The 25,501-nt window shown below is 35.2% G+C and overlaps 1 protein-coding gene across 1 annotated transcript in view; it reads right to left on the bottom strand.

Moving 5' to 3' along the window:
- Positions 1–8,020: 8,020 nt before the first annotated feature.
- LOC138691581 (glutamate receptor-like) overlaps positions 8,021–25,501 on the bottom strand; it is a 39,101-nt gene continuing 21,620 nt past the window's right edge. Inside the window, exons 6-7 of the mRNA XM_069814116.1 lie at positions 21,984–22,246; positions 8,021–8,723 (exon numbers count right to left, since the gene is read on the bottom strand). Of these exons, the coding sequence (XP_069670217.1) occupies positions 8,501–8,723; positions 21,984–22,246 (486 nt within the window). The 3' untranslated portion in view covers positions 8,021–8,500. The remainder of the gene's footprint in view (positions 8,724–21,983; positions 22,247–25,501) is intronic.

Genomic DNA, 25,501 nt, shown 5'->3' on the forward strand with positions numbered 1-25,501 from the left:
TACCAAATGTAACTTATAACGTTGTTACAGCCGACGCTTCAATTCTATTTCACAAAAAATGTCAGCCACTAATATATTATTCTTGGTTTCTATTTGTCAATGTTGTTAAGATACCAGTCAGCAGTCTTTCTTTAAATATTGCATGGACAATAAAATAATATAAATAAATAATTGTAGTTAATGATAATATTTTATTGAATAATAAGCCTCAAGTGTTTTTATGAGTTAGTAAACCTATTGTAAACAAAAAGGAAATTAAATTATTGAAATTATAATTTCAAACTGTTCTGTTTAGGAATAATTCATCAGTTTCCTGGCAACTGCATGCTATGTAATTGCTCTCACATCCGATTCCCGATAGTTCCATATTCACTCACAGCGCAAAAGACTAGGTGTTGGTTCTCTCCTTTTCCATCTTCCATCAAATTTTTAATTTCTTATTAATATTACATGGAGTGGAAAGAAACATAGAGTACTGTATTCCTTGCCGGATATGATTCCTAAAAGTACGACTAACCAAAAGCATAATATTTTGTTCACTTTCGGGCGATTTTCGAAACAATATAAATATATATATATATATATATATATATATATATATATATATATATTTTTTTTTTTTCACTTAAAATTTTTTATTACTGATTACAATAATTTGAACAAAAAAAATTACAGTACAATAGATTAAGCTATTAAGGGTAGACTATACTTTCATATCTTGCAATGTTGAATTCCTCAATTTTGTGTACACTTTTCTCAGAAGTTATAAAAGATATAAATGTAGAAGAAATAGGACATATGTAGCATATCTTGATGTATACAACAGGTTAAATAAATTTAAAAATCCATTGAGCTGTTAGTAAAAGAATTAATTGACAACATTTTTTTGCATTAAGTATGACTGCAAATTATTATTATTATTATTATTATTATTATTATTATTATTTTGCTAAAGATAGAAATAATCTTCATTTTTTTAACCTACTGTGTAAAATGCTATCATATTGATATGGTATATTAATTTCAGCCTTGTGGGTGCAATACTTTCTGAGAAAAGTGCACCAATTTCACAAAAAAATAAGAAAGTGCAGAAAAATGGTAGGACAAACTTAAAAATAGAGAGAAATTTGATACCAATATCTACAAAAGACAATTTAATCACACACTGAAAGATTACAAATACAAAAGAAACGAAAATGTTCTAATTATTTTGAGTATTATGCATCCTGATGTTTCTATTGAGGAAGAAAAGAAGAAGAAACCAGAAACAGTACTGTACATTATAACAAGAACAAAGTTGAGGGCCGATGTTTTAGATCAACTCTCATGCAGGTATTCTTACCTCTATAGTTTATTCGATCTTGCAGAAATAAACTTCTGGATTTTTTTAAAGTCAGTAATCGAAAATCATGTAAGTCGCAAAAAGTTTATTAATCGTTTATTAGAATACAGGAAAAGCAAAACTCGGGATTTTCAGTGTCAAGAAACCAAGGTTAGACCAGTGGATCTTTGAAGCGGAAACACTGCCAGTTTCAATATTTACGACCTGTTATGCATGCGGAAATTGTTCTGTCAAAAGGGTTGTATGCAACAATTGTGATAATAGAAAATAGAGTTTGAATTCTTAGTAGGTACAGAGAATGTTTGGTATTGTATGTTTGTAATTTCATATAATAACATGGTTCTTATCATTACCGGTACCGCTATTGTTTTGCACTGTTTATTCTTTATTGACATCATTGTTGACAATAATGTACGCTATATAATTCATAATAGTTCTAAAATTCAGCTTTTTTCAAGTAATTCTTAGACAAATTTGAAGCTTGTAGTAAAAATTATTAATAAACATTTAATTGTGGATTATGCCAATGTTATAATCATTATAATCATCAACATGATCACCGAAATAATATTTTATAAGTTGTGACATAAAAGGCACAAATAATTTTGGTTTAAGAAGCCTTGAACAATAAATTGAAACATTCGAGTCATTTTGACTTTACCTTCCTTCTAGGTGGGAGATTTATGTCATCCTACTAGTGTTAAGTAGTTAATATTTTCTGAAGATACAATCCTTTATTCTTCTGGAAAGGACATGAAATTTTAAGTAGACTTATGTCCGAATCTACAGATGAACCTTCTAAATGGTTTCAAGTAAATGGTTCGTAACTCAACACTGCAAAAGCTGAAGAGAGTTTATTTTCATTAAAAGAAAATCTTAATGATAATTTTCAACATAATGTTACACTTTTAGAAATGGTGTTGGATTCCAAATTCGCGTGGGAGTCTAAGATTGATGTTGTTTGTTCTAGGCTCTCCAGTACTATTTATCTATTAAGGAACTTAAAATCTATTACCTAAAAAAATATTTCAAAATAATCATTATGCAATGTTCAATAGTATTTTAACTTACAGTGTCACTCTTTGAGGAAACAGCAGTGGTGTTCATAAAGTTCTTGGTATACAGAAAAAAGCTATTCGTATTTTGACTGGTTCACGTTATGATGCAAAATGTCGATCTCTTTTTATTAAAAAATAAATTCTAACTGTAATTAATAAACTCATATTTAAATGACTTATGAAGGTTAAACTAAATCTTTGTGAATGCAATAAATTGGCTGATACACATCAATATAACAATATGAATTTCCAATTGCTTGACCCATTCTTAGGCTAACTAGGCCCAAACGTACATACAATTCAATTGCTTTATTAAAGTGCAATAAGCTTCCACAAGAGGCTTATACAGCTAATAACAATGTTTTTTTTTAATATCTCATTAAGCGATGGCTAATTTTGAATCTACAAAAGGTTGGATAAAAAGTAATGGTAACAGTTCGATATTTCTGACAAGACTTTATTCACAGGGGTACAACATTTACGTACTTTCAATATAGTCGTCCCCCTTATTTATCAACTTTTTCTAACTTTTTGGAAGGCGGCATACATAATCAGCGCTTCCATCTTTGTTGATGTTCCATATTGACCGTCCTATAGCACAGAGAAGTTCATCTCTGGTATTGTACCGGGTCACTCGCAGTGGTTCTTTCACTTTGACGAAGAGATCGTAATCGCATGGACTCTTATCGGGTGAGTAGGGTGAATGTTCCAGAATCTCCCATTGCCAGAGGCGCAGGAGGTCCTTGACAGCAGCAACGGTGCGACTCCTTGCATTGTCATGAAGAATGATGGGGTTCTGTACCACCAAGTATCGTCGTTTTCTCCTGAGCGCTGGACGAAGGTGGTGCTGCAGGAACCTGCAGTAGTAGTCCGCGTTTACCGTCTGCCTTGGAAGTACAGCGTGGTGCAGTATTACCCCATCAATGTCATAGGCTACAATGAACATCTCCTTCACAGCACTTTGTGTAGGGCGCACTTTCTTTGGGCGAGGAGAACCGGGATGCTTCCATTCATTTGATTGGCGTTTCAATTTTGGTTCATACGAGCGAGTCCAGGTTTCGTCCATAGCGACGATTCGTCCAAGAAAGTAGTCACCTTCCCTTTGGTACTGGTCCAACAAGGCCTTCCCGGAACGCTTTAACTCATTATGCCACTGTGCGATATAGCAACGCTGCATCGCCACATGCTTCACGCAGTCCCTGAAAACATTTCAATTTTCATCCAGGAACTTTGCTCTAGTTTTGTAAACATGGTCTTAGAGCGCCACACTATCCCTATGAATGTCAACGTTCTACACACTGCTCTAGATTGACAGGGTACTGTCGTCGCTGGCTGCACTAACTCATCTAACAGTCCTTGTTCATGTCCACACAGTTGGTAGCTCTCGAACGCACCATCGTCATGTGCCAGCAGTGTTGCCATAACTTTTTATCCAACCCTTATATTTTATAATGTCAATTAATTCTTTGAATAACCTGTAAATATATTAAATTGAGGAGTGTCAAATCAAAATGAGCTCAGTTCATTCGCAGAATAAATGTCGTTTTAAATGGATTTATTCTATTTCTGTAGCAATAACATAGCCTGAAGGAGCGCTTTCTGGAAGAAACAGATTTCACAGGTCTGTTTATTGCTATAGAAATAGCGTGAATCCGTTTCAAACAGCATTTGTTCTGCAGATGGACTGAGCTCTTTTTGATTCAACACTCCTCGTTTTAGCTCTTTATATATTATATGTTTATTTTGATTATGTCTATAGCTTAATCACTTGATGCTCTACGTCTGCTGTTTAGATAGACAGGCAAGTAGGTAGGTAGATAGACAAGTAGGTGGACGGGCGAGCAGATAACTAGGTAGACAAACACACAGACACAGTCACACATAGAGATAGACAACACACAGACAGACATAGATATCAGCCACATCGTAAATCATTTCATATCATTTGGATGGATTTTGAATTTATAGAAAGTTAACGAGACAAACCTAAATTACTCTATTTAGGACATTATGTATGCAATCAAAACGGTGAACAAAACTGGTTCCAAACGGTAGTGATATACAAGTAGCTGAAAAAAAAATGCATGTCCAGAACAATTTATTAACCCTCTACTGCCTGAGTTTTTTTCTCAAGTAACATCTTGAAAAAAATGTGGCATATAATAGAAGGATATACAAACACATGGAACTCATTTATTTTGTAAAACAACACCAAACTAATCAATAATATTATAATTTAGGTTTGTTGCCTGAAGGCAACACTGTGCACTGGAAGACTATCTCCACTGTACATGACATGACAAACGCAGTGTGCGATTATATTTTACAGAGAAACATACAGATGTAAATAAAAACAATAAAATACATAGAGATGATTTGTATATACTAGGAAACGGTGTGAAAGCCCAAGGAATACTTTGAACCAGGCATGAAGAACAAAATATATGGAAGTTACGCTTCATGCATTTTACTTTTTGGTGTAAACTTGCATTTCTTACATTGTCATTTCTGTTCCTGAAACATTGGAAAATGTCTAGTTTTGGTTCAAATGCACTTCACTTGTGGGAATGGCAGTTACGGAACGGTGTGAAAGTCCAAGAAGCAGTTGGAACCAGGCGTGAAACACAAATGGAGGTTACACTTCATGCACTTTATTTTTGGTGTACCCTTGCAATTTGGTTTCTTACATAGTCTTTTCTTTTCCTGGAACACTGGAAAATGTCCATTTTGGTCCAAACGAACGTCACTTATGGGAATGGAAGCTGCTGGCCCTTTCTTACATTTCTCGTTATACTGGCTTTCGAGGGAAGAGTTTTTTGGGCGTCCAATTTTGTTTGATTGTGGAGTGGAAGTCTTGCTAGCCTTCAAAAGCCCTTGTGCAACAGAAGTTTTGAAGTCTAGAAACGAAATACGATCTTCTTGAGTAGCATCTCGGCCATATAGGAACCAAGCATTCACGCACATCAAGTCCATAAAGGTGAAAAAATATCCTAAGATAGTATTTCTTCGATCGAATCGTAGTACGGTATAGTGTCATCATAGAGTCGACCAAATCGACACCTCCCATGAATTTGTTGTATGTTACTACTGAATTTGGACATGAAAATTCTGTATACTTTCTCTGGCGTCTGTCGTAACGTTTCACTTTCCTTACAGGTTCTGCCCCAACAAAATTGCTTAGCAATGTCACGCATCTGTTATCAAACCATTTGTCACTTGAATAAGTCACGTTCTCAAAGTCACACCTCTTTTCACTTATGGCTCCTCTTCCCTTTCTTTTCATGACTGTATCAGATGGATGATCACAGCCCTTCAGTCTATTCTGCCTAACTGTCCCAAGACTCCATATCTTCTGTTGTGCTAGAGCAGCTTGTAGGGCTACAGAACAAAACCAATTGTCAAAGTACACTTTGTAGTTCTCTCCAGAAGGCAAGATGCTAGCTAAACGCAACACTACATTTCCACTTGCTCCAACATTGGGCAGTTCTTCTGGATGGACTGTCTTCCCAGAATACAATTCAAAATTGTATACAACTCCCTTCACATCACATATTATGAACATTTTGTACCCCCATTTCTTCGGTTTCTTTTGATTGTACATTTTCAATCTACTTCTCGCTTTGAAAGGTATAATTTGTTCATCCACACTGTACTTTTCACATTTGGGTAAAACATTGCAATTCTTTATAATGTGATCTAGGATGCTTCGCACCTTGTATAGTGGATCAGCAGCTGTGTTGCTTCCTGGTGCCAGATTGTTGCAGAAATGCAGATTTCTTTTTATAGTTTCAAACCTATTACAAGGCATTGTCTCAGCAATGATTGAAACTCGAAAATTTCTGCTCCAATATAATCTAGTAGCTGGAAGTTTGATAATGGACATGGTGAGAATCATTCCAAGCCATTTCTCTAATTCTTCCACCGTCAGATTTAGAGGTTTGTTGGGATTTTGTTGGATTGCATAATTATTTGACTCTTGTACAATAGTTTCCAGCAGCTCTGTTCCAACAAACATTCTAAAATAATCAAGTGGTGTGAATAGTAACTCTGACGTCAATAAAGAACCAGCCCATTGTGACTCCTGCATAATACAATTATCCTTGTCATGCCATTTTATACTGCCACCTGAATCTTCTTCGTCATTACTTTAATTTTCATTGTCAATAACTGGTGGGAAAGAGCCTCTCCTTTCACAATCACGCTTCCTTTTTCCACTGGCAGAGGCACTTATTGAAGGAACGAGAGTACTTGATTCATTTTCGCTGTCAGTTTCAGGAATAACAATATTTTCTCTTCTCACTGGCACTTCATCATCACTTTCACTTGCTAGAACAGAATCATCACTGTCTTCAGGTAGTGTTCTGATTGTTACTCTTTTTCCATAAAATGTGGATGTGGGCACCGACATTGTAGGCCTAAAACGAATAAAATGTACAAGTCATTACACGCTTCGCCCTAATTGTAACGTAAGAATTTATTATTATTATTATTATTATTATTATTATTATTATTATTATTATTATTATATAAAATTTATTTCAAGAAATAGTCTGCCCAGGCATCCTGGGTTGCCAAAAACACAGAATAACACACATATAAGAATAGTAATGATTACAGTAAGATAGATGAGCCAAATTTAAATGTGAACTAGGAGCTTAAGTTTAAGAAATAATAAATTTGTACATATATTTGTAACAATCACACACTAACGAATAGAAAAGGGTGGGGGGTATTATGATATTCCGTATAAATGATTTTTCAGAATTGCCACAGACCCTTTAATGGTTGAAGTAATTATTTTTGGAATGATGTCATGGATTCCAAATGTTTTGATAGTGTTTACAGTTGATCGTGGGATGGTGCCCCTCGCTCCGATCATTAAACCATGTACTTCCCAGGTGCCTTCCATCTGATATTTTTCTCGAAAATACGGAATAGTAGGCTCATAAATTTGTTGTTTTTCTTTGTTGACCTCGGATGGTTGGGTCTGACTCATCTCAAATTATTATTATCATCATCATCATCATCATTATGCAATAATTGTAAATAGATACATAATTCTGAATCTCTCTATATTACGTAAAATAATTCTGTGCAGATAATAATGAAATGTCATTTCATAGAAGCAACACAGCCATGCTGTCTACAGAACAGTGTTGCTTTGAATACACAAACCTTTTTTAGTCATAATATCTAATATAATCATATAACTAACCATATATGCATTAAAAAGTGTTAAATAGAACTCACCTGATTGAGATATAATTTTATATCCAGCAATATGTAAGCTTTACACCAGTAATTATCGTTCAAAACACACGTAACTGCTCATCACAAAGCCACAGTATGGTCAGTTGTTTTAATGGCGTCATACACTCAGAGATACCAACTTCATAATTTTTCTTCGACTCTGTCTTCGTTGCTAACTTCAGAGCGTTGCCTCAGAGCAACAGAATGCATATAAACATCACACAGAAGAAATAAAAAAAAATAAAAAGTAGTGTGTTGCTTTGAGGCAACACTATGCAGTAGAGGGTTAAACGTAAATTAATAATTAAACAATGAAATAGAGGCTAAATTTACAATAATCTATAACGGAATTTATTTTCTAATTCTTTTCTGCACAGTGGTCACAATAATACATGAAAGTGCCCTCAGATATTGTTTCACATTGTTGCTTTTATATTCATTGTATTTGTGAACAATCCCTTCAATTTGCCGTTAATTTGTAATATTCTTGTTTTGAAAGAACACTGAACGGTTAGAAAACAGCACAACTCCAAAACACTGTGGTTAGCATGGTGCAAGACAACCACTCCGTAAAACACAGAATAAATATAAAACAAACACTCGGTTCTATGGATGAGAGACAAAATCCACTTCGATGTGGGGAATCGAACTAGATTCTATTGGTTTTATAGCTAACAAAATTCCATTTTAGCCTTAGCTTAGGATAAAGAACAACAAACACACAATCTTATCTTCCATTATTTTCAATCTGTGTGAAATAACTGAATGTGCAATTATTAGTGTCAATTTCTCATGTATTTGGTCAGTGAACACTGCTCTAATATAAAAATAATATTCAGTTTTCTTTCTCCTAGTGTAGACGTTGATTATTCCCATATCGTTTCTGAAATGCAACTTCAGCTGCAAATATAAGCATAGAAATAAGAATGCCTGTTCCTAAAATAGAAAAGAAAATTGCAACAGTGTCTAAGGCCACACTCGATGGCGGTTCTTTAATCACTTCTGTCATTTTAATAGGAAACGTGTTGTCGTTCATTCGTTTTAAAATTCCAGTTCGTCTTAATGCTTGAATTCTGAAACGAAACAGAGAAATAAATTACAATGTGGAGGACGTATATTCTTTTCTTGTTTCAACTATTTCAATATTTTTTTCCGAACCTCATAACCTATTGAACAATCTGCATAGGTCTAGGCCAAACCGCACACATTTAAAGAATATTACCCCAAAACCGCACACTTTCAACAGGACAAAACCGCATACAATTTCCAACAATGTGGCCTCCGCGATCTCCAGATTTCAATCCGGCCGACTTTTGGTTGTGGGGTTACCTTAAAGAACGAGACTTCCTGACACATCCAAAAAAACCCTACTGCAACTAAAAGATGCCATCTCGCAAGAAATTGCCAATATTCCAAGACATTATCTGCAAAATGCTGTGCATGGTGTCGCAGACAGAATGCTGTACGTTGAACAAAAGAACGGTGGACATCTTCCCAATGTTTTGTAAATCTCGTTATGTGCCCAACACTGTGATGTTTTTGTTTTTTTGTTTCCTATCTCAAATAATATAATATTTATAGAGGTTTAATGTTTGAACTGACTTTTGAATACCCTACATAATAAAAAGAATTAACATAACATCCCATTCTGAGAATGTAGATTTCGAAAATGTTGCATATATCGCAATACGCAAAACTTTTCCAGACGCATAAATTCAGGGCTATCGATTTTCCTGGCACAGTCATAGTTCCGCCAAAATCAAGGATACCTATAAAAAAAACTTACAGCGAAACTGACGATGAACTTAGGGAATGGTTCAAAATGTATTCTAGTTTATCATTTTTATCCGAAAATGAAATATATGAAACTTTTTCAGAGCCAACCTTTATTTCCCTCTCAAACGACTGCATGTCATTCACTCACTCTATTCTGGAAACTTACATAAAATGACTTATGCTTTACTTCCTCCTTCGTTAAGACTCGACCAGCATGAAACAATACTCATCAACAGGGAAAGGATTTATATGTAAATACATATTTACTTATAAAGCTAATATAATTTATATTTTGCATTATCTTTATGTTTCACAATGTGTAGGGTTGAAAAATCCTACTTTTATTTTCCATATTTTTCCATATTTTAGAGTTTAGTACATATTTTCGTTAATTTCCATATATTTTCCATATTTCATATAAAACAGTCCATATTATATTAGGTTTAACAATAAAACAAAACAAAATTCCATTAACTTTTAAAAATACATTTCAACAATAGAGATTTAAACACATGTTCAGTAATCCCTTTAACATCAGAGTTATTTGAAAATTAGCAGTCCTATCAACAATGGGAAAGTAAGTTACAAAACTGTATTAATTTAATTTAAAATTTTTAACAGACTTCAGTTGTGCAGCTCAACAGTTAAATGCCAGTCAGAGTACACATAGGTTCAGTTTTGTAAATCATACTATAAAGACGGTAAATATGCCAAAAGTACGTCATTCAGTCAATTTAAAATCAAAACTAACAAGTTACATTTCACAATTTAAAGAAGATGGTTTATCAACTGACAATAAAATATTATTTTGTAATTTGTGTCAGTGTGCAGTATCATCTACACAAAAGTTCCTGGTGCAACAACACATTACAACTAGTAAACATCAGGCCAACAAACAACTAAATTCCAAGCAGAGACAATTGTTTTTAACACAACCAACAACATCGAATGTAAGATCTGAGTTTAACATCGACCTGTGCCGTTCTCTCATCTCTGCTGATATTCCTCTCTACAAACTAAAGAATAAGGTCTTCAGGGAATTCCTTGAAAAATATACTCAACATACAATCCCGGATGAGTCAACACTTAGGAAGACGTATGCTCCATCCATCTACGATGAGACAATACAGAAGATAAGAGATGAAATTAAAGATAGTTCAATTTGGGTTTCCATTGATGAGACTCCCGACAAAGAAGGTAGACTTGTTGGTAATGTAGTTATCGGTTTGTTAAGTGAACAATATTCTGAACGAATTCTTTTACATTGTGATGTTCTAGAAAAGTGCAATAACAAAACTATAGTTAAACTGTTCAACGAAGCTATGGGTATCCTGTGGCCAAAGGGTATTATGTACGATAATGTGTTATTCTTTATTAGCGATGCTGCCCCTTATATGGTCAAAGCTGGACAAGCATTATCTGTTGTATATCCTAAATTGACTCATTTTACTTGTGTGGCGCATGCATTTCATCGTGTGGCAGAAGTGGTCAGAGACAATTTCCCTAAAGTAGATTTGTTGATTTCATCAGTGAAAAAAGTATTTCTCAAAGCTCCCAGTAGAGTTAACGTGTTGAAAGAAATGTACCCTGAAATTCCATTGCCACCAAAGCCAATTTTAACTAGATGGGGTACATGGCTAGAAGCAGTTGAATATTATGCCGAACATATAGACTCTATTAACAATGTTCTCCTTGCATTGGACTCTGAAGATGCAGTCTCAATTGATACTGCGAAAACAGTTACCTGTGACATAAGTGTGAAGAATGACTTAGCTCACATTCAGCATACATTTTCATGCATCATAAAAACGCTCAAAAGTCTCCAAAATAGGCACCTTTCACTATCTGAAAGTTTTGAAATTATAAATAGTACTGTGGAACAACTGAATCGTGGTAGAGGTAAAGTTGCAGATGCAGTAAGAGCTAAGGTGGACACTGTACTTTCAAAAAACCCTGGATATGAAGAACTACAAAAGGTTGTTGCTGTGATGAGTGGTGAATCAACAGTGAAGATTAACTTGGACTTATCCCCAGCAGACATTGTGAAATTGAATTATGTACCAGTTACTTCTTGTGACGTCGAACGCTCTTTTAGTCAGTATAAATCTATCCTCAGAGACAATAGAAGAAGATTCACTTTTCAGCACTTGAAAGAAATGTTTGTAACCTATTGTTATGGTAACAGACAATAAAAATTGTGTTTTGTTGAAACTACATTGGAAGATAAGGTACGTCCATTATATTTTTTGTTTAGTTTGATTAAAATGTACCAATATTTAACGTACATAGTCATTTTTTTATAATTTTAAGTCCATATTTAATTCCATATTTTGGTAAAAATCCATATTTAATTCCATATTTTGGTAAAAATAACTACATATATATTTACATATTTCATATATTTTTAGTCCATATAAATCCGTTCCCTGCTCATCAATGTCGCTAAGGGTTTTCATGAATGATTTAATTCTTTTATGAAACAAGTCTTACCGCCATCCTCGTTACAGGTAATCACAAATAAATTAAGATTGACACAAAACTCCGAATAGAGGCTTTCTTTCGAGAATAGAATGCTGTTACGAGGATTTCAGAAAAATGAAAGAAGATTTTCATTTAACTTCACTGCCAGATATTTTATGTAAATACTGTTGTCTTCAAAGATCTTTCCTTTCTTGCCATATTCTTAATACGTATTGATTTTTGGTCATCGAATTTCAGGTAATGGAGTCTACGGCTTTGGGCCGACGCTTTTCGCGCAATAAAAGCGAAGTGTGCGATTTTATTCTATTTCGATTTGAACTGTTTTCAAATATAATTCAAATATAAGAGAGACATGTTATGAGTTCTGGTGTCATCATTTTGAGCCACACTTCCTCTGGTGTAGATGGACAGCAAAGACACCGGAACACCTCGCCCTAAAAAGCTCAAGTAGTAAAGAAATTCTGGGAAAATGGTATTATCGATTTTTTCATTATCAAGGTATTTGGAGCATAGACAATCAGTGTCCAGCGCTATACAAAATCTCTCGGTCATATTACACGAAACATCAAGACGAAGGGCTCAGGCCTTTTCACAAGAAGAGTGATTTTACTCCACGACTGCTCGACAAGGGTTTCGCTGGGAACACACTACCACACTTTTCTTACAAACTGGTCTGCATATTAGTTCGGAGCGCCGAGACGCTGGCTGAGGAGGTAATAGTGTGCAGCGTGTCGAGCCAAGCCAACGTATCTCAACACAGAAGCCAACTTTCTGACCATAATTTACAATGTCTTCTTCGATTGTGTTCTACACGATCATTGACACCTAACAATGAACAGTTAATCTAGGAATAATTGAAATCTAGGAAACCCAATGCTAATGATCAACGAAAATAATTTTCATCATTTGTTATTTACAAATAAAATAATTTAGACCTACTTCAGTTTTATAACAGAAACTATGATATGTTTCATATGTTATACATAATAACAAATAATTTATTTTGTGATATATAGTGTCAGATAAAAAATGGACAGCTCAGTTGGTAGAGCGTTGGTACGTTAAACCAAAGGTCCCGGGTTCGATACCTGGTCCGGGAACAATTTTTCCCTCGAAATTATTCAAATCAATTTTACAGGGAAAGCTTACCTGAAAGCTTGATTTGCATAATACACGTCACTGTTCGTTAACAGGAAACCACAATTTAAGTCACACAGAGTTAGTGTGCACTCAACGTTGGTTGCTTGACGGTTGTCAGCCCACTTTGAGGTCTGTGGATATAGAGGGAAAAATTTGATCGGTGTCTGGTATAGTTCCCGGGTAGCTCAGTTGGTAGAGCGTTGGTACGTTAAACCAAAGGTCCCGGGTTCGATACCTGGTCCGGGAACAATTTTTCCCTCGAAATTATTCAAATCAACTTTACAGGGAGTTATACCTGAAAGCCTTGATTTGCAATTCATTTTATTTTATTGACGACACTTGAACAAAGGAATAGAATGATATGATTTAAATATCACTAATGGATTCGATTTGTTTAATATTTTGTAACAGTGAAAATGCTTTAAAGGTCTGTAAGTTCTCAATTACTTTAGTATTAAAGAAAAAAATATATTTAATTTCAAAATTGTTACAATACATAACGGAAAAATATAACTTGTTTCTTGTCTTAAACTGAAAAGTGATTTACTTATTACACAGTTCCCCTTAAAATAAATTAAGTACATGCATCTTCCGTGTTTTTTTTATTATAACTATTAGAGACTGATTAAAAGGGTTGAACGGACACCACTGCCATCACGTGATTCCTCCCCCCCAACTCCTGCTGCACAGTTGATGTCTAAGGGATAGAACTGAGCTAGCGAGCAAACTGTGCCTGCACCATAGTGCACTGAGATAACAACTCCTAGCCTAGACTTTCTCATTTAGTCTCCTTATGTTGGAGAACTGAAAAAAAAAAAAGTCCGAAGGGAACTGCATTTCATTCGGACGAAGCAGTGTAAAATGCTGTTAAACATTGCTTCACCTGCAGGTCACGAGGATTCTGTGACACCAATGTCCATCAGCTGGTGTCACAGTGAAGGAAGTGTGTTAAAAATAGTAGCTTATATTAAGCAGTGAGTTTATTTCTCTGTATTAACAAAGGCCGAGTTACACTGTAACGACCTTTTCAAAGGACATTAAAACTGAATTAGAGACTTCCAATCAAAATCGAAAGGTCATTATCCGCTCACATTAAGATAAAATTCTGTTAATCAAGTCACAATTAATTCTTGTCTATCATCTTAAAAATGGAAATTTCATATTTTATGAGTCTTCTTACATGTTGTCACTCACAAAACATTGATTTAAATGGAAAACATTTACATTTTGAAACTCTACCGAATCACTATAGTGGTCTGTGGTAAATCTTGCCACCAGTAGATCGACACGTCTGCTGACGTTCAAGTAACAAAGCACTGAAGTTAATGCGCCTTGCTAATCAACAACATGTTTTTATTAGTGATGGGAATATTCGAATAAAAAAATACGAATTATTCGATTCTTGTAAGTTCTCGAGATATATCTTGAATTGTGAACAAGTATTCGAATACTTTACTCAGATGGTAGATGCTCCGAGAAGTGAAGAATAAGAACTGAAAGAAACTGTATAGAGAATGAAGTTCTCGAGAACACCGATTGCTCATCAACCAAATTTCTTGGTTTGCATATTAATAACACATTAAATTATAATTCCCAAACTTAGCTCAGCATGCTTCGCAATTAGGTAGTTACAACAATTTATAAACAGCAGTATCTTAAAGACAATGTATTTCGCCTATTTTCATTCCATTATGTCCTACGGAATAATATTTTGTGGAAATTCTGCAGATAGTAAAAATATATTCTTTTTACAAAAATGAGCCATTAGAATAATAGTTGGAGCAAAGGCTAGAGAATCATGTAAATCATTTTTTAAAAAATAAGAGATTCTGACCTTAACATATCAGTACATACACTCTTTAATAAATTTCCTCTTATGCAATAAAGAAAATTTTCCAACTAATTCAGCCATACATAGAAGAAATAGCAAAAAAAAGATTTTTATATCACATCATCACATTTATCATGTTATCAAAGGGGATTATGTTACATGGCGATAAAAATTTTCAAGTCTTCCTGAAGACATTAAGAATCATAACCAAAACCCTGCATTATTTAAGGTAAAACTAAAAAATTAATTAATATCTCACACTTTCTATTCTGTAGATGAGTTCTTGACATTTCACACTACTGTGTAAATATTTTAATAATATTAAATAGTAAAACTCATTGTATTGTATAATATGTTATTGTTAAGGTATTAATTCTGTACATATTTCATATTTGCATTTTTGTATGTTAAATGTAAGAATTTGACATGTTCTTTATTCTATGCTATAAAGAAAATTTATGAATATTACGGAACGAATGTGTGTGTGTGTGTGTGTGTGTGTGTCTGTCTGTCTGTCTGTCTGTCTGTCTGTCTGTCTGTCTGTCTGTCTGTCTGTCTGTCTGTCTGCCTGCCTGCCTGCCTGCCTGCCTGCCTGCCTGCCTGCCTGCCTGCCGTGTGTAGTCCGGGTCGGCTTATTTCATACCCTAAGGGTGAAACCTAATAGTTTTTCCCCCCATTACTACATAAGCTAGTGCATTGTGGTGATTTTATAGTTTGCAGGTTGAATTTTCTTTTGCCAACTTGTTTTGAATTTCGATATTGACAAATACTATAGATGGTACAGGCAATATTTGTCGGTACTGGAGTTCAATAAAATTAAAATTGTACTAGATTTCTGAGCCGGTTACTGGAAGCTAATGAAATCTGAACATACTAATTATTAATTAATATCAGTATTAGGTAATTTCCAAAGAGTTTGTAATATATAACTAGAGACACCAACGGCGCTAGTTTCGTGTACAAAATTGAACCGCTGTTCGGCCGCCATTAAAGGGAGTTGATGCTTGGCGGGAGTGCAAGCAGTTCATGCTTATTGAGGAGTACGAATAAATATAAGTACACTTGAAGGGAAATAATAAGAAAATGGTGAAATACTGCGCCGCAAATATTTGTTCGAACATAGCTACTATTGTAGGATGCTCAGGAAAGCATGCATATCTTAATATTTGGAAGAATGATCCAAATGCAGTTCCTCCTTTGCTTCTGTTTACAGAATGTCGGAATATTTCTTGGATAAAGTTTTTCCAGAAACACATTAATTAGGTTTATAAGGTTGATTTCAACAATGTATGTAAGGGTTAGATGCCATCACATTACAGTGGATTATAATAGCAGAGTGCATAAGAAAATCCGCAGACTACATCTGTCTAAAACCGTTTTGTTTCACAATAGATTAATTAATCATATAATTTCCGTTTTGTACAGCATGTACTTCTAGTTTCTGGTTGTATTAAATGCAAAGAAATTAGTGAAAATATAGCTGATGGTATAGTTAGGCCTATTATTACCACTGCTACTCGGTCCACTATGACCACTACTACTAGGCCTACTATTACCACTACTACTAGTTCTATTATTACCACTACACTGACTAGGTCTCACTGCTACTAGGCCTACTAATACCACTACTACTAGGCCTACTATTACCACAAAAATTAAGCCTACTACTACCACTAATACTATGCCTATTATTACCACTACTACTAGGCCTACTATTACCACAAAACTAGGCCCACTACCACTAATACTAGGCCTACTAATACCACTACTACTAGGCCTACTATTACCACAAAAATTAAGCCTACTACTACCACTAATACTATGCCTACTATTACCACAAAACTAGGCCCACTACCACTAATACTAGGCCTACTATTACCACTAATACTAGGCCTACTATTACCACTACTACTAGGTCTACTATTACCACTACTACTAGGCCTACTATTACCACAAAAATTAAGCCTACTATTACCACAAAAATTAAGCCTACTACTACCACTAATACTATGCCTATTATTACCACTACTACTAGGCCTACTATTACCACTAATACTAGGCCTACTATTACCACTACTACTAGGTCTACTATTACCACTACTACTAGGCCTACTATTACCACAAAAATTAAGCCTACTATTACCACAAAAATTAAGCCTACTACTACCACTAATACTATGCCTACTATTACCACAAAACTAGGCCCACTACCACTAATACTAGGCCTACTATTACCACTAATACTAGGCCTACTATTACCACTACTACTAGGTCTACTATTACCACTACTACTAGGCCTACTATTACCACAAAAATTAAGCCTACTATTACCACAAAAATTAAGCCTACTACTACCACTAATACTATGCCTATTATTACCACTACTACTAGGCCTACTATTACCACAAAACTAGGCCCACTACCACTAATACTAGGCCTACTATTACCACTAATACTAGGCCTACTATTACCACTACTACTAGGTCTACTATTACCACTACTACTAGGCCTACTATTGCCACTACTACTAGGCCCACTACCACTAATACTAGGCCTGCTATTGCCACTACTACTAGGCCTGCTATTGCCACTACTACTAGCCCTGCTATTGCCACTACTACTAGCCCTGCTATTGCCACTACTACTAGGCCTACTATTGCCACTACTACTAGGCCTACTATTGCCACTACTACTAGGCCTACTATTGCCACTACTACTAGGCCTACTACTACTATCACCACTACTACTAGGCCTACTACTACTACCACCACTACTACTAGGCCTACTACTACTACCACCACTACTACTAGGCCTACTACTACTACTACCACCACTACTACTAGGCCTACTACTACTACTACCACCACTACTACTAGGCCTACTACTACTACTACCACCACTACTACTAGGCCTACTATTACCACTACTACTAGGCCTACTATTACCACTACTACTAGGCCTACTATTACCACTACTACTAGGCCTACTATTACCACTACTACTAGGCCTACTATTACCACTACTACTAGGCCTACTATTACCACTACTACTAGGCCTACTATTACCACTACTACTAGGCCTACTATTACCACTACTACTAGGCCTACTATTACCACTACTACTAGGCCTACTATTACCACTACTACTAGGCCTACTATTACCACTACTACTAGGCCTACTATTACCACTACTACTAGGCCTACTATTACCACTACTAATAGGCCTACTATTACCATTACTACTACGCCTACTATTACCATTACTACTACGCCTACTATTACCATTACTACTACGCCTACTATTACCATTACTACTACGCCTACTATTATCACTACTACTAGGCCTATTATTACCACCACTACTAGGTCTATTATTACTGCTACTGCTAGACCTATTATTACCACTACTACTAGGTCTACTATTACCACTACTACTAGGCCTACTATTAACACTACTACTAGGCCTACTATTAACACTACTACTAGGCCTACTATTACCACTACTACTAGGCCTACTAATACTACCAAAATTAGCTCTCCTATTACCATTACTACTAGGTCTATTACCATTGCTACTAGGCCTACTAATACTACCAAAACTAGCCCTCCTATTACCATTACTACTAGGCCTATTACCACTACTACAAGACCTATTATTACCACTACTACTAGGTCTATTATTACCACTACTACTAGGCCTATTATTACCATTACTACTAGGCCTACTATTACCACTACTACTAGGCCTACTATTACCGCTACTAATTGTATTAAAAAGTCTGTACTGACCTCTAACTTGGTGGTCATCAACTACACAATGAATAGATTGTTTTATGATAACATTTATTCTCATTATATTTTTAATCAGTTTCCAGAATTTTTATGATCTCATATTTCACCACTAAATATTTTCTAAGCACCATATACCTTCCTCTTCCTTTGCATGAAAGGACTGAAATATAGACCATTTTAAATATTATAGTAAATATCCATTATTATGTCCTTAAAAAATTATAGTAATATTGAAAATTAATGTTGACATTGCCATTATTCAATATTTCACATACTTATCCCGAGCGTACAACATATGGAGATTTTATTTATTTTTTAGAATATCGCCAAAGATGAATCATTATAATACTTTAATAAATATAGCGCTCCTCTGCCATTCATGTTTATTTCATCACGACTCATCCTTTGTAAAAGATGTTTAAAACATTGTCTATCACCAGGCTACATCAATGTATTGTGGTACTGTTTTCGAATTTCGCGCCGCAAACACTCCCTTTAATGGCGGATGCTAGTCGATTCAATTTGTGACATTTTTCTTGCCTGCCACTCACGGATACGTGTCTCTAGTAAGTATTACAAACTCATTGGTAATTTCATAGAAGACGGGCAAAATCCAAGATGGCGGACGAAAACTACCAAAACATATTGCCAACTACGAACCTTAAAATTACACCAAACAATTTAAAATCAAGACGGACAAAATCCAAGCTGGCGAACGAAAACTACCAAAAGAAATTGTACCAAAATGAACCTTTAAATTACACCAAACAATCTAAAATCGAAGAAAAAAATTATAAACACAGTCATTACTTACCTAACCAAAGAAAATTCAATCGTCACTGATGTCTTCAACAACACTCATTTCACTCCCAGTATATGATACAGGCTTCAAACCAGTCTTCCCATATCCAGGATAAACTTTTCCAATGTCCCGTAAAAACACTGGCAAAATAGCATTAGGAGTGGTATATCCACGAGCCTTCAGAGAATTTACATAAATAAATTGAAAAATGTACATTTCGTCCTTACAACCAGGTCTACCTTCTCGTTTAATACTGCTCTTCAATGAGTTCCACAATCTTTCAACATTTTGAGTATGTACACTCCTATCATATTCTCTCACAAATTCTAACGAATGATTTACAACCTCGTGCACATAACCTCCTTCATTAGTTCTCTGTAAGCCTTCCAACCATCACTTACTATCTTCGTCCCTGGCAAAATGAAAGATTTTATCAGTGGAATCAAAGTATCTTTATCTCGATTACCTACTCTTGTGATGAAAAACTTCCTACTCTCTCTCTCTCTCTCTCGATTCCTCCAAAAACCCATATCTGACGCTTTTCACTACGTGTTAAACGTCCTCTATTGAATTTACGAGTTACAATGTGAGATTCATCAATCTCCACAATTTTTCAAAATCCACCAATAGGAATAGAATTATTAACACTAATTACACAAGCGACTTCCCTACAAAAGCAATAATAATCTAACACAGAATTAATATTCGTGCCGATTTCAGACGCAGCAGCTTCTAGAGTTAAACCATGCAACCAACAAAGAATTAAACCAATACTTTGACGTACATTCAATTTCGCAAAACTGAACCACGTATTCACACCAAATGAAGTTCTTTTAGAACACTTATGACATCTTATTCTTTAAGGGAAATTCACCAGATCATTCTTCGAAACCACACAGAGTTTTCTTCACCACAATCCACACAATTCTTATTCTTGAACGACGGAATTAAACCGAAATCAATACAAAACTTTACACTCTTTTCTATATTAACACATCTCTTAAAAATATCATACATAAAAAGACAGAGTTTCAAATCCTTCGGCCATCAGACGCAACATACAACGTACAACCTCTAACATCAAACCCCATCAAACCAACTACAACTCACAACTACAACCAATACCACAACTCTACTGTATAACCAATCAAATTAAAAAAAAAAACATCACGGCGACACCTACTATAAAATCCTACAACTAATATACGAAAATCACTAAAAATCACTAACATTTAACTCTAAATTTACAAAGTTGGTAGTACTAACTACATCCAACTAAGTGCCCGTCGCCTATGAAAATAGCCAGTATTAATATTAATACATAATAGTTATTTTATGCGTTGCGTTGTAGTTATAATTCAAGACTATAGTCAGGTAAGTTTTCGGAGATAGTAGGCCTACTAATAATTTTATGTGGTCAAACAAAATACACTTTTAGGTTAGGTATCGTGAATCAATCGTTTAGTCAAACCAATTAATTTCGTATTGCCAGACAAAGTACTTGACATGTTGATCCCTTTCCTGTATAGTTTGCCTACGAAAATATGTTAAGAATTATTGAATTATTTAGAATAACCTTCCAACATAAAGTACGGTAAGTAAATAATTCATTTAGTACGTAGGATCGTGTGATATCTAGTACAGTTGGCAACACTGACAAGACGGCAATATTTGCTGTTTAGGAATTGTTCTTATGTGACCCTCACTATACATTCGGCTAACCTTGCGGTAGTTGCGTGCAATAAAGATTTGCTCCAAATTGTCTCTCTGTGTCTCTCCTTTCTCCTCTTTCTTTCTCTCGTGTAATTACGGAACACAGGAATCAACATCTTTATCGGAAGTTGCAGATAGCTACAGCACATGATTAGAACAAAAAAAATATAAAAACTCCTGTGCTTTCACAATACACTACTGTCACTGCTATCGATATCGCTGCCATGCTGGATATTGGATAAGAGAACCGAGACCTGCCGGTAAGTAATCAAATCGCTATTCGAATGATAAAAGTATTCCAGAACTTTTATTCGAATAAATTATTCGATTTTTAATATTATTCGAGAATAAATTATTAGACTCTTAAAATTATTCGATTCTTAATATTATTCGAGAACAGATTATTCGATTCTTAATATTATTCGAGAACAGATTATTCGAGTCTTAAAATTATTAGATTCTTAATATTATTCGAGAACAGATTATTCAATTCTTAAAATTATTCGATTCCTAATATTATTCGATATTCGATTCTTAATATTACTCGAGAACAGATTATTCGATTCTTAAAATTATTCGATTCTTAATATTATTCGAGAACAGATTATTCGATTCTTAATATTATTCGAGAACAGATTATTCCAATCTTAAAATTATTCGATTCTGCCCATCACTAGTTTTTATCCACACAGCTCACCACTCATAAGCTCTGATGAGAAATTCTAGGAAGTTCATCCTCTGTAAGTGGACATAAATCAAGTTGTTTCATTACAGAACACAGTAATACCATCCTACTTACTGATTGCTGAAAAGCCTCCTGAAAGGGCTGTCCTTGCTGATGATAAGAGATGCTGTAATCGGAAAGTAGGAATCCCGCAGTCCCAGCACCGTGCAGGCCATCTTGCCAGATATGATGCGCACCATCCTGTCCGTCGTGATGTAACCAGTCTTCGGAGTGGAGCACAGGGACTGGATGTTATCTAACGGCTCCCCGCCTGTGTCCCGCACATGCGGAGCGATCATTTGCTTGTAGATCTGCCTCAGTGTGCTCTCCTTCGACTCCTACACAGTGCGAGTCAAAATTGCTTAGTCTTAATGTCAGATAAGGAAAATGAATCAACTAAAATTTTAAATTATGACACTGCTATTGGATCATACAATAATAAATCATAATCGTATTATGCAAAAACCGATAAGTAAGGTTCAGATAAAGTAGCTGCATCAGGATAGGCATCCTTGGTCCGTGCATTTTCTTTACAAACTTTAACTAGTTATCGCGTGTCCCCCAGCCGACAGTAGTGACGACGTATATTCAGTTCCTATCGGCTGTACTGTAAATTCACTGATGTTTTAGGTAGGGGGTGGGGAGCGCTCTTCTCAGCAGGTAGAGTTTTAGCACAGGTCACATATTCGTATATAACAGATTGGTCATCCCTATGTTAAAATCGGTAGCACTTTGAAGAGAACAACCACCAGGATCGCCACCCGTCCGCCGTAAACGAACACGAGATGGCAGTATAGTCGCTAATGCAATTCAAATGGGAGTTATGACGTGACTCCTTATCTTTAACAACTAGGTGGCAGCATAGTAAACCTGACCGTTGTTACTGTCAAAGCCTATAACGCCGAGCAATCTGGGTATATATGATCTAGGGTTTCAGCCTTTCACTAGCTAACACGCGACAACTAGTTAAAGTTTGTAAACAAAACGCACGGACCAAGGATGCCTATCGTGATACAGCCCCTTTATCCGAACCTTACTGATCAGGAAAATAAGAAACTGGTTGGATTACTAGCTAAGAAGAAACTGCCTACTGAATGGTGCACTACTGAAAGGAATGTTGAACTGGAGAAAAGTTCGGGACAGAAGAAGACATCAGACGATAGACAACATTAAGAGATATGGATTGAAGGCAGAGCCTAAGAGGAAGGAGGAAGATGAGGAATATTGGAGAATGTTGGGTTTGCAGTGAAAGATCTTCCCTCGGGCCTAAAAATATGAATGAACGAACGAGCGAACGAACGAACGAACGAACGAACGAACGAACGAACGAACGAACGAACGAACGAACGAACGAACGAACGAACGAACGAACGAACGAACGAACGAACGAACGAACGAACGAAAGAATGAATGAATGAATGAATGAATGAATGAATGAATGAATGAATGAATGAATGAATGAATGAATGAAAAGTTGAGAAGATACTTGCAAGAACTTTCTATAATTCCATTGCAATTTTTGGCTTTTTAAATGGTTATTTTACGACGCTTTAGCAACATCTGTGGTTATCTAGCGTCTGAATGATATGAACGTGATGTCAGAAAAATGAGTTCTGAGTCCAGCGTCGAAAGTTACTCAGCATTTGCTCTTAATGGGCTGAGGGAAAATTCCCCCAAAAAACTCAACTAGGTACTAGGTAACTTGTCCCAACAAGGATTTGAACCTGGGCTCGCTCGTTTCACGGTCAGGCAGGCTAACCGTTATTCCACAGCGGTGAACCTTTTGGCTTCTTAATAGCTACAACATCGGGTAGGCCTATACAATTTTAAAATAAAACGAATAAAGTGTTTCTAAAGGTCCTGTATAACAGCCTAGATCATATATATAAGAGATTGCTTATCCCTATGATAAAATCGGCAGTGCTTTGAAGAGAACAACCCCCAGGATCGCCACCCATCTGCCGTAAACGAACACGAGATGACAATACAGTCGCTAATGCAATTCAAATTGGAGTTATGATGTGATTCCTGATGTCACAACTAGATGGCAGCATAGTAAACCTGACAAAAGTTGTTCCCGTCAAAGCCTGCAAGGCCGAGCAATTTGGGTATATACGAACTAGGATAACAGTAACACAAACTAAACTGTCATCCGTTTGCAAATCTTCCTCAATGTCCTCTAATTCCTATACTGATGACCTAAGCTTTCTTTAATATTTAAAATTTCAGTTAAATAAAATTAACAAGCTAAGACTTCAGAATACTAATACCTTGTGAATACTTCTACATAGGAATATTTTTTATAAATTCATAAACGAGATTAGCGAGAAATTTCAGTAGCCAAATCCAGTTCTTACTCATTATTAATTAATCCCGAATAAAACGAGGAAGAAACACTGAATTATATAAAGTGATTATAATAGGAATTTTCTTGCTTATCTGCCAAAACGTTGTCTTTCGACTTATACAATTATCATTAAAACATTTTTTTTAAAGCTTAAAATATGAGACAAGGAAAAAGTACTGAAACGTTTTACAACTCAGTATAATTTCCTAGACGTTTATACTGAGCCATATGTAATATGATGCTAATCTTAAAATATTTATTTAATTGAAGTTGACTTGTTAAGAATGAATAAAAGCATGATGAAATTCTAAATAAGAACTATACATACATGCTTCATTGACTTTGACAGATCCCATGGAAAATTGTATGGAGTACCCTACAGAAATATAATGTGAATATGCATTTAATTAAACAAATACAAAGTTTTTATAAAATCTGCAGGTGCTATGTCATGACATGTAATACTAAATCTGAAGAATTCAGAATTACAGCAGGAGTAAGACAAGGGGATATATTATTACCATATCTCTTTATAATTTTAATGGATGATGTTTTAAAGAGTATAAAATCTGAAGTGAGGAAATATGACCTAGGTAATTGCAAATTAAAACGTATTAAAATATATGAACTGCTTCATGCAGATGACGTAGTACTGTTTGCTAATTCACAAGTAAATTTACACATAAATACAGAAACAATAAATTTTAGCTTAATTAGTAGAGGCATGGTAATAAATAAAGAGAAGATTAAAGTCATGAGAATACGGAGAGAGGATAAAGCTTGTATAGTAACTATGGAGGGTAAAAATTTAGAAAAAGTAAAGGAATTTAAGTACTTAGATGTTAAGATTAATAGTGATGGAAGAATTGATGAAGAACTTAATACCAGAATAAGAGATACTTATAACCTCTATTATGCAATGAACAGAGGTGGTTTTAGGTAAAAAAGTGAAAGAACAAAAATGGCTTTATACAAATCAATCTATATCCCAACACTTCTATATGGAAGTGAATCTTGGGTACTGGGGGGAATAGTCAAGAGAACTGTACAAACTATGGAAATGAAGTACTTACGAAGAGTAATTGGGAAAACAAGTAAAGACAAAATTAGGAATCGAACAATAAAGATGTATCTAAATGTTAAATCCCTCCAACACGAAGTAGAAGTACAGCTTAGATGGTTTGGAGACACTGGGAAGCCAGAGCTAGTGGGTTGGAAAGAAAGAGACCGAGAGGGAGACCAAGAA

Source organism: Periplaneta americana, chromosome 1 (genome assembly GCF_040183065.1).
Source record: "Periplaneta americana isolate PAMFEO1 chromosome 1, P.americana_PAMFEO1_priV1, whole genome shotgun sequence".
NCBI lineage: Eukaryota > Metazoa > Arthropoda > Insecta > Blattodea > Blattidae > Periplaneta > Periplaneta americana.